The following is an 11,724-nucleotide window of genomic DNA, read 5'->3' on the forward strand; positions in this document are numbered from 1 at the left end:
TAGAAAATAAATACAATAGAATTTATGAAAACACTCTACACCAACAAAGACTGACAAACAACCAATGTGCAAAAGAAGACAAATTATCTAAATAATAATAATAAGATAAATAAATGATATTGAGTTGTAGAGTCCTTGAAAGTAAGTCTGCAGGTTGTTGAGTCAGTTCAGTGATGAGCGAGCAAGGTTATCCATGTTGGTTCAAAAACCCGATGGTTGAGGGTTAATAACTGTTTCTGAACCTGGTGGTGTGGGATCTAAGTCTCCTGTGCCTCCTGCCTGATGGTAGCGGTGAGAAGAGAGTATGGCCTGGTTGGCAGGGGTCCTTAATGAAGGATGCTGCTTTCTTGTGGCGGGGCTCCTTGTAAATGTGCTCAGTGACGGGGAGGGATTTGCCTGTGATGGACTGGGCTGTGTCCACTACTTTCTGCAGACTTTTCTGTCCTGGGCGTTTCTTGGCTGACTTCCACTCTGTGCCAGTGGCAGAAGGAGCATGAGTTATAGTTTGTGGTTTGTGGTTGAGTATCTGGACCTTTAAGTCAGATGTGCATGTGGATGACATGGGTGATACAGCGATCTTCTGATGTTTATAGCTCAGCCTATTAACCACAATCGGTGAGGTCATTCACTCGTTCCTGGGGTGACATTAGGCACTGGTGCATCTGGCCTCACCTCCCTCAGTCTTTGCTGGCTTCCTCCGTAGCCAACATCCAGAACCTCTCTCTGCGTGTCCGCCTGTTCCTCGGGTTCTCCAGGTGGGCTTCAGTGAAACAGGAAGCGGGCACCTTTTGGCCTTTGTACGTGTGGAGACTACAGGCATTGCCAACAGCAGGTACCCATCCACAAACTGAAGGTGTAATTCAGAACGGGTAAGGACAACAACTTATTATTTAATACTTTTATGTATTGCTATTAGTATTATTTATTTATCAGTATTATTTATTTCCTTATTTATTTAATTTTGTTTTGGTAATTGCACAATTTATCTTTTGCACATTGGTTGTTTGACGGTCTTTGTGTGTAGTTTTTCATTGACTCTATTGTATTTTTTTGTCCTACTCTGAATGCCTGCAATAAAATGAATGTCTAGGTATATATGGCAACATATACATACTATAAGGGAGGGGAACGTCGACTCAGACCATGAGAGGCCTGTGTCGGGCATTTTCATGCCTTACAAGGCGCAGATTGATAATAAACTTATTTCAAGTGTTGTACTTAATTTCCCCTCTGAAGCCGGTATTCTCATGATCAACATTAGTGAAATTGATTTCTCTTTTACTTCCATACTTAACTTTTGAACAGAACTTTAATCCCTCTGGTGAGTCCTGATGAATGGCCTTGCACCGAAATGTCATCTGTTTATTCCCGTCCAAAGATGCTGCCTGACCTGCTGAGTTCCTCCAGCATTTTGTGTGTGTTCTCCCAACAGCCGTGGTGGGATATGAACTTGTGTTTTCAAATATGCAAGTTCGGAACCTTCACCTCTATTGCCCTTTTAAAACTCACGTTCTCAGTATTATTATTTGACTTTTAAAATTTGCACTTTTTGCCTTCATTTGCACTTTGGTCATTGGTCAGACTTTGTAGGGTTTTTCATAGCTTCTGTTGTATTTCTTTAGCATTCCTGTAAGAAAGTTAATCTTAAGGTATTATATAGTAACATATATGAACTTCGATAATACATTTATTTTGAAGCTGGCTGAGTTTTCAAAGGAAGTAGGGAAAGCCTGCCATACTCACATAAACACAGGAGATTCTGCAGATGCTAGAAATCAGGAGCAACACACACAATGCGATAAACAGTCAACGTTTTGGGCCAAGACCCTTCTTTAGGACTGGAAAGGAAGGGAGAAGATGCCAGAATAAGAAAGAGGGGGAGGGGAAGGAGTGCAAGCTAGAAGGTGATAGGTGAAGCCAGGTGGGATGAAGCAAGAAGGTGGGAGGTGATAGGTGGAAAAAGCATGCAAGAAGCTGGCCAGATTCAAACCCAGGACCATTGATCTTGAAGTCCAGTGCTGATGCCACTAAACCCACTGGCCAGCTATCACTCGCATATGTTGTGAAATTAGTTTTTTAGCAACTCTGTTCCTTGTCACCATCAAAATTCTGCCAACAATACTTCTGTTGTCAGCAAATTTATAGATGGTGCTTGAGCATCACAATCATGGGGGTAGAGCAGTGGGCTAAGCACATATCCCTGAGGTGTGCCAGTGTTGATTGTCAGCAAGCAGGAGATGTTATTTCTGAACCGTACAAGTCATGCTCTCCCATCGTGAATGGCTGTGATGCCTCGCTCCCCGATGATCTCAACACCTTTTGTGCACACTTTGAACGGGAGAATAAAACTATACCTGTGGGAGTGCCTGGATTCAGCTGAATGAATGCTAATGCTTAAAGCCAAGGCTGTTGCCCTTTTCTTAATGTTCCTTTTATGACTCACCCGTGGTGGCTGAGAAAGAGAAATTAAATCTGTTGTTTCAACCTGCTAGCGTCATTATTTGGAAAGGATATCTGGCAGGTTAAGCAAATAACGTGTGATTTATTTGGCTAGATTACCATTTATAGCACGTGCATCACAGTCCCCAAGGTCTTTCTTAGACCTTGACAAACATTTTATCTGTCAAATCATAATATTCCATTCACTCGCTAAGCCAAATAACACAAAATCCTGATATAAAAAAGAGAAGGTTTTCTGCAGGTGCCTACTCCTTTGTCACGTGCACTTGATTCAAATTTATTTATCAGCTACATCAAAACCTGCGGTAAAATGCATCGTCTGTGTAAATGACCAAGATGCCTAAGGATGTGCTGGGGGCAGCCCACAAGTGTCGCCACACATTCCAGTGCCCACATGCTCAGCTGAACAACAGAGAACACAATAAAAGTAGCAACACTGAAACAAAACATACAGAAAGGGTGCCTAAGACTTTTGCATAGTCCTGTAGGAATTTTATGTATTGCACTGTACTGCTGTCACAAAAAAAAATTTCATGATGTAAGTGATGATAAACCTGATTCTGATATGAGTGACAGGGGAATCACAGTTAGGAAAAGGGGAAGGGAGAGGGGAGGGAGTGGAAAGTACCAGGGAGACATTCCGTGATGTCCAATAAACCAACTGTTTGGAATAATGACCTTGCCTGGTGCCTCAGGGCTGGGTGTGTCTGCACCCACGTCACCCCTTCCTTCTCTGCCACCCGTCCCCCACCCCTCCTGCGAGGGTGCACCCTCACATTTCCCAACAGCCTTTGCTCCCATCAGATTTGCAAGCTCGCTCTCCGCTCCACGTTGACAAATACAGTACTGTGCAAACGTCGTAGCCGCCCCAGCTATACATATGTGCCCAAGACTTTAGCAAAGGACGGTATATAGTCCTCTAACCACAGGACAGGCTATCTTCTTTGGTCCAGTCTCCAGTAAACACGCAGATTCGCAGATATCAGGTCTTCAATATTGCCATTGCTCTCACAGATACAGACTCGAGGCTGTGGTCAACATAGCTCAACTGCAGGATTTCTGATCGACCTACAGCTTTCGATCTTCAGGACTCACAGGTGACGATGCTTCAGGACCCCTTGTTCTAAACTCCTGATACAAACTTGTCTTACGTTTATGTAGGGCTATGTTGTTCCAAAATACTTGGAATTTGGTCAGGGAGTTACTTTACCATGGCTGCAGGGTGGTTATGGTAGTGTAGTGGTTAGCACAAAGCTTTACAGTACAGGAAACCTGGGTTCAATTCCCGTCACTGCCTGTAAGGAGTTTGTACGTCCTCCCCGTGACTGTGTGGGTTTCCTCTGGGTACTCTGGTTTCCTCCCACAGTCCAAAGATGGTTGGGGAGTTAATTGGTCATTGTAAATTGTCCCATGATTAGGCAGGGGTTAAATCAGGGATTGTTGGGCAGTGTGGCTCAAAGGGCCAGAGGGCCCATTCCACACAGAATCTCAATAAATAAATAAATAAATAAATAAGAAAGTGGCAGATTCCAGGGCATTCCAGAACTTACAGGTGAGCCATTGGCCAGACTTGTACTGACATATCTATTGGGCGAAAGGATCACCTCTTCTGATCACAGATTCTGTCAGGGGTCTCCAAAGGGGAAATAGGTTGGCAGAAGGAAGATGATTGGCAGGTTTCGTGGAAAGGACCAGTGGAATGACTGAGTGACCTACCCTTCAATGGGATAGCACTTACTCCATGGGCTGAATGGTTCCATGATTCCACTTTTGCTATTTGATCAGAGGCACAAGTCCAGGGGCTACAATAACAGGTTGTGTAACTCCTTGGAATAAATCACCACTCCTTCATCACTCCGGGTCATCAGCTGGATTGTAGTGGGTGTAGAAGATGGCTCACTTCTCTACTTCCGCTAAGGCCCCACCTCCCCCTCGTACCCCATCTGTTACTCATTTTTATGCACACATTCTTTCTCTCACTCTCCTTTTTCTCCCTCTGTCCCTCTGAATATACCTCTTGCCCATCCTCTGGGTCACCCCCCCTCCTTGTCTTTCTTCCCGGACCTCCTGTCCCATGATCCTCTCGTACCCCCTTCTGCCTATCACCTGTCCAGCTCTCGGCTCTATCCCTCCCCCTCCTGTCTTCTCCTATCATTTTGCATCTCCCCCTCCCCCTCCAGCTTTCAAATCCCTTACTCACTCTTCCTTCAGTTTGTCCTGACGAAGGGTCTCGGCCTGAAACGTCGACTGCGCCTCTTCCTATAGATGCTGCCTGGCCTGCTGCGTTCACCAGCAACTTTGATGTGTGTTGCTTGAATTTCCAGCATCTGCAGAATTCCTGTTGTTTTTGTTCATGGGTATGTTGGTTAATTTACTGAGTTAAGAGCCAGAATTCTACTTATTTGATCTATTGACAGGTATCTGAAGCTGTGAGATAGGAACACTAACCACCATACCAACCTCAGTTTAAATTAATGCAATTAAATAAATCTATTCTCAGTTTCCACTTTCCAAATACCAACTTCAAGTTTAAGTTCAACTTTGGTTTATCATCATTCACACGTAAACCACCAAACAAAACAACGTTCCTCCAGACCAAGTGCACAATACAGTACATATAACTCACACACGCAACACATACAGTAATATTACCACAAATAAATTGACAAACAATAAGGTGCATTTATGATACAAGTTCAAGAGCAAATAGTAATAATGCTACAGGGGCTTCACGCATGGTGAGACCTGGTGCTGGCAGGGCGTTAGTACTCCCACAACCTGGGGAAGAAGCTGTTTCCCATCCTGACAGTTCTTGTCCTAATTCTACAGCACCTCCTGGTAGGGGGTCAAAGAGATTGTTTGACAGATGGGAAGGGTCATTGACAATGCTAAGGGCCCTGCTTATGGAAAGCCCCTGATAAATATCTCTAATGGTTAGAAGAGAGACCAATCTCCTCAGGAAGTGGAGGCACTGCTGAGTTTTCTTGGCCAAATGGGTAGTATTGAGGGACCAGGTGAGATCGTCCATTATGTGCACTCCTGGAAACTTGGTGCTGCTAACTCGCTCCTCGGAGGAGCCATGCGTGTGCTGTGAGGAGTGGTCAGTCTTCATCATCTTCCTTAAGTCCACAGTCAGTACTGAGCTACTTACTGGTTCCTCATACTGGCTTTCTACCACTTCAATTTTACTCACCTCACCCCCACAATGAGTATATGTGGCCAACTTCCAACTCAAAAATTTTATTGTTACCATAAAAACAGGCTTGAGAATAAAATGAAGGTAAACACTGCAAAAGGTCTGATTGTTGGTTAAGAGAAAGCAAAGACGTCTTTATGAAGTTAAGATAAGGACTCATATTTCCCCTTTGCAAACAGCAAGAGGACCATTGTGACTGACCTCTTCCTTGCAATAAAGTAAATAATGAACAGATTTAATTATTTCCATTGATAAGAAAATTATATAAAAGAGGCTGTTGAAGTCAGCATCAGACCAGTGGAAAGATGACAAAGCTTCTTCCTGCAACAGGTGAGCACCTTTTGCTTCTTAATACAGGTTGATACTGTCAGGTATACTGTTTGATAACAATTCGTGTTTAGATTGTTTCAGCATAAGGATAAATTAACCTATTTCTAGAGTTTTGTTTTTTTATATGAACCAGCATAACTTCACCATTGCTGGACTCTGTTAATATGATTTGCAGTTGTTGCTACCCACTGTGTCCTTGGTGGATACGCGATCCTTCAGTATTTTTCTGTAGGAGTGCAGAAGAATGGGAAGAGTATTCATCTAGCTTCTTGAGAGTAGCTCACGTTGTTTTACAGATGCACCTGATCAGTTATTGATCAGCCATAAAGTTATTGAGTTAGACAATGGTGGCATAGAACTCTGAGAAACATGAAGTGTTCCTCGCAGTTACATTTCATCTACCACTGACCTGTCCACTCCACCAATCTGTCACCTACCTGTCCACTCCACCAATCTGTCACCTACCTCTCCACTCCACCAATCTCCCACCTACCTCGCCACTCCACCAATCTCCCACCTACCTGTCCACTCCACCAATCTCCCACCTACCTCTCCACTCCACCAATCTCCCACCTACCTGTCCACTCCACCAATCTCCCACCTACCTGTCCACTCCACCAATCTCCCACCTACCTCTCCACTCCACCAATCTGTCACCTACCTGTTCACTCCACCAACCTCCCACCTACTTGTCCACTCCACCAATCTGTCACTTACTTGTCCACTCCACCAATCTGTCACCTACCTGTCCACTCCACCAATCTGTCACCTACCTGTCCACTCCACCAATCTGTCACCGACCTGTCCACTCCACCAATCTGTCACCGACCTGTCCACTCCACCAATCTGTCACCTACCTCTCCACTCCACCAATCTCCCACCTACCTCTCCACTCCACCAATCTCCCACCTACCTCTCCACTCCACCAATCTCCCACCTACCTCTCCACTCCACCAATCTCCCACCTACCTGTCCACTCCACCAATCTCCCACCTACCTCTCCACTCCACCAATCTCCCACCTACCTCTCCACTCCACCAATCTGTCACCTACCTGTTCACTCCACCAACCTCCCACCTACTTGTCCACTCCACCAATCTGTCACCTACCTGTCCACTCCACCAATCTGTCAACTACCTCTCCACTCCACCAATCTCCCACCTACCTCTCCACTCCACCAATCTCCCACCTACCTCTCCACTCCACCAATCTCCCACCTACCTCTCCACTCCACCAATCTGTCACCTACCTGTTCACTCCACCAACCTCCCACCTACTTGTCCACTCCACCAATCTGTCACCTACCTGTCCACTCCACCAATCTGTCAACTACCTCTCCACTCCACCAATCTCCCACCTACCTCTCCACTCCACCAATCTCCCACCTACCTCTCCACTCCACCAATCTCCCACCTACCTGTCCACTCCACCAATCTCCCACCTACCTCTCCACTCCACCAATCTCCCACCTACCTCTCCACTCCACCAATCTCCCACCTACCTGTCCACTCCACCAATCTGTCACCGACCTGTCCACTCCACCAATCTCCCACCGACCTGTCCACTCCACCAATCTGTCACCTACCTGTCCAGTCCACCAATCTGTCACCTACCTGTCCACTCCACCAATGTCATCTACCTGTCCACTCCACCAATGTCACCTACCTGTCCACTCCACCAATCTGTCACCTACCTCTCCACTCCACCAATCTCCCACCTACCTCTCCACTCCACCAATCTCCCACCTACCTCTCCACTCCACCAATCTCCCACCTACCTCTCCACTCCACCAATCTCCCACCTACCTCTCCACTCCACCAATCTCCCACCTACCTGTCCACTCCACCAATCTCCCACCTACCTCTCCACTCCACCAATCTGTCACCTACTTGTCCACTCCACCAATCTCCCACCTACCTCTCCACTCCACCAATCTGTCACCTACCTGTTCACTCCACCAACCTCCCACCTACTTGTCCACTCCACCAATCTGTCACCTACTTGTCCACTCCACCAATCTGTCACCGACCTGTCCACTCCACCAATCTGTCACCGACCTGTCCACTCCACCAATCTGTCACCGACCTGTCCACTCCACCAATCTCCCACCGACCTGTCCACTCCACCAATCTGTCACCTATCTGTCCAGTCCACCAATCTGTCACCTACCTGTCCACTCCACCAATGTCATCTACCTGTCCACTCCACCAATGTCATCCACCTGTCCACTCCACCAATCTGTCACCTACCTCTCCACTCCACCAATCTGTCACCTACCTCTCCACTCCACCAATCTCCCACCTACCTGTCCACTCCACCAATCTCCCACCTACCTCTCCACTCCACCAATCTCCCACCTACCTGTTCACTCCACCAATCTCCCACCTACCTGTCCACTCCACCAATCTCCCACCTACCTCTCCACTCCACCAACATCCCACCTACCTCTCCACTCCACCAATCTCCCACCTACCTGTCCACTCCACCAATCTCCCACCTACCTCTCCACTCCACCAATCTGTCACCTACTTGTTCACTCCACCAACCTCCCACCTACTTGTCCACTCCACCAATCTGTCACCTACCTGTCCACTCCACCAATCTCCCACCGACCTGTCCACTCCACCAATCTGTCACCTACCTGTCCACTCCACCAATGTCATCTACCTGTCCACTCCACCAATGTCACCTACCTGTCCACTCCACCAATCTGTCACCTACCTGTCCACTCCACCAATCTGTCACCTACCTCTCCACTCCACCAATCTCCCACCTACCTCTCCACTCCACCAATCTCCCACCTACCTCTCCACTCCACCAATCTCCCACCTACCTCTCCACTCCACCAATCTCCCACCTACCTGTCCACTCCACCAATCTCCCACCTACCTCTCCACTCCACCAATCTGTCACCTACCTGTTCACTCCACCAATCTCCCACCTACCTCTCCACTCCACCAATCTCCCACCTACCTCTCCACTCCACCAATCTCCCACCTACCTGTCCACTCCACCAATCTCCCACCTACCTCTCCACTCCACCAATCTGTCACCTACCTGTTCACTCCACCAACCTCCCACCTACTTGTCCACTCCACCAATCTGTCACCTACTTGTCCACTCCACCAATCTGTCACCTACCTGTCCACTCCACCAATCTGTCACCGACCTGTCCACTCCACCAATCTGTCACCGACCTGTCCACTCCACCAACCTCCCACCGACCTGTCCACTCCACCAATCTGTCACCTACCTGTCCAGTCCACCAATCTGTCACCTACCTGTCCACTCCACCAATGTCATCTACCTGTCCACTCCACCAATGTCACCTACCTGTCCACTCCACCAATCTGTCACCTACCTCTCCACTCCACCAATCTCCCACCTACCTCTCCACTCCACCAATCTCCCACCTACCTCTCCACTCCACCAATCTCCCACCTACCTCTCCACTCCACCAATCTCCCACCTACCTCTCCACTCCACCAATCTCCCACCTACCTGTCCACTCCACCAATCTCCCACCTACCTCTCCACTCCACCAATCTGTCACCTACTTGTCCACTCCACCAATCTCCCACCTACCTCTCCACTCCACCAATCTGTCACCTACCTGTTCACTCCACCAACCTCCCACCTACTTGTCCACTCCACCAATCTGTCACCTACTTGTCCACTCCACCAATCTGTCACCGACCTGTCCACTCCACCAATCTGTCACCGACCTGTCCACTCCACCAATCTCCCACCGACTTGTCCACTCCACCAATCTCCCACCGACCTGTCCACTCCACCAATCTGTCACCTACCTGTCCAGTCCACCAATCTGTCACCTACCTGTCCACTCCACCAATGTCATCCACCTGTCCACTCCACCAATGTCATCCACCTGTCCACTCCACCAATCTGTCACCTACCTCTCCACTCCACCAATCTCCCACCTACCTCTCCACTCCACCAATCTCCCACCTACCTCTCCACTCCACCAATCTCCCACCTACCTCTCCACTCCACCAATCTCCCACCTACCTCTCCACTCCACCAATCTCCCACCTACCTGTCCACTCCACCAATCTCCCACCTACCTCTCCACTCCACCAATCTGTCACCTACCTGTTCACTCCACCAACCTCCCACCTACCTCTCCACTCCACCAATATCCCACCTACCTCTCCACTCCACCAATCTCCCACCTACCTGTCCACTCCACCAATCTCCCACCTACCTCTCCACTCCACCAATCTGTCACCTACTTGTTCACTCCACCAACCTCCCACCTACTTGTCCACTCCACCAATCTGTCACCTACTTGTCCACTCCACCAATCTGTCACCGACCTGTCCACTCCACCAATCTGTCACCGACCTGTCCACTCCACCAATCTCCCACCGACCTGTCCACTCCACCAATCTCCCACCGACCTGTCCACTCCACCAATCTCCCACCTACTTCTCCACTCCACCAATCTCCCACCTACCTGTCCACTCCACCAATCTGTCACCTACCTGTCCACTCCACCAATGTCATCTACCTGTCTACTCCACCAATGTCACCTACCTGTCCACTCCACCAATCTGTCACCTACCTGTCCACTCCACCAATCTGTCACCTACCTCTCCACTCCACCAATCTCCCACCTACCTCTCCACTCCACCAATCTCCCACCTACTTCTCCACTCCACCAATCTCCCACCTACCTGTCCACTCCACCAATCTCCCACCTACCTCTCCACTCCACCAATCTGTCACCTACTTCTCCACTCCACCAATCTCCCACCTACCTCTCCACTCCACCAATCTGTCACCTACCTGTTCACTCCACCAACCTCCCACCTACTTGTCCACTCCACTAATCTGTCACCTACCTGTCCACTCCACCAATCTGTCACCTACCTGTCCACTCCACCAATCTGTCACCGACCTGTCCACTCCACCAATCTGTCACCGACCTGTCCACTCCACCAATCTGTCACCGACCTGTCCACTCCACCAATCTCCCACCGACCTGTCCACTCCACCAATCTGTCACCTACCTGTCCAGTCCACCAATCTGTCACCTACCTGTCCACTCCACCAATGTCATCTACCTGTCCACTCCACCAATGTCATCTACCTGTCCACTCCACCAATCTGTCACCTACCTCTCCACTCCACCAATCTGTCACCTACCTGTTCACTCCACCAATCTGTCACCTACCTGTTCACTCCACCAACCTCCCACCTACTTGTCCACTCCACCAATCTGTCACCTACTTGTCCACTCCACCAATCTGTCACCGACCTGTCCACTCCACCAATCTGTCACCGACCTGTCCACTCCACCAATCTCCCACCGACCTGTCCACTCCACCAATCTGTCACCTACCTGTCCACTCCATCAATCTGTCACCTACCTGTCCAGTCCACCAATGTCATCTACCTGTCCACTCCACCAATGTCATCCACCTGTCCACTCCACCAATCTGTCACCTACCTCTCCACTCCACCAATCTGTCACCTACCTCTCCACTCCACCAATCTCCCACCTACCTCTCCACTCCACCAATCTCCCACCTACCTCTCCACTCCACCAATCTCCCACCTACCTCTCCACTCCACCAATCTCCCACCTACCTCTCCACTCCACCAATCTCCCACCTACCTCTCCACTCCACCAATCTCCCACCTACCTCTCCACTCCACCAATCTCCCACCTACCTCTCCACTCCACCAATCTCCCACCTACCTCTGCACTCCAC

General features: G+C 48.8%; 1 protein-coding gene across 7 annotated transcripts in view; it reads left to right on the forward strand.

Moving 5' to 3' along the window:
• The first annotated feature begins 340 nt into the window (after positions 1-340).
• Positions 341-11,724, forward strand: part of LOC134355394 (acidic mammalian chitinase-like) — a 35,940-nt gene continuing 24,556 nt past the window's right edge. For 2 of the 7 annotated variants that reach the window (XM_063065208.1, XM_063065207.1), the window contains exon 1: positions 345-869. Coding sequence is in view for 4 of the 7 variants with exons in the window: in XM_063065200.1 (XP_062921270.1) it covers positions 5,962-5,986 (25 nt within the window). In the remaining 3 variants the exon portion in view is untranslated. Of the gene's footprint in view, positions 870-3,474; positions 3,558-4,671; positions 4,818-5,912; positions 5,987-11,724 lie in introns of those variants that run through there. The other 5 variants (XM_063065200.1, XM_063065202.1, XM_063065201.1 and 2 more) reach the window with 5 other exon arrangements.

The sequence above is a fragment of the Mobula hypostoma genome, chromosome 13 (genome assembly GCF_963921235.1).
Source record: "Mobula hypostoma chromosome 13, sMobHyp1.1, whole genome shotgun sequence".
NCBI lineage: Eukaryota > Metazoa > Chordata > Chondrichthyes > Myliobatiformes > Myliobatidae > Mobula > Mobula hypostoma.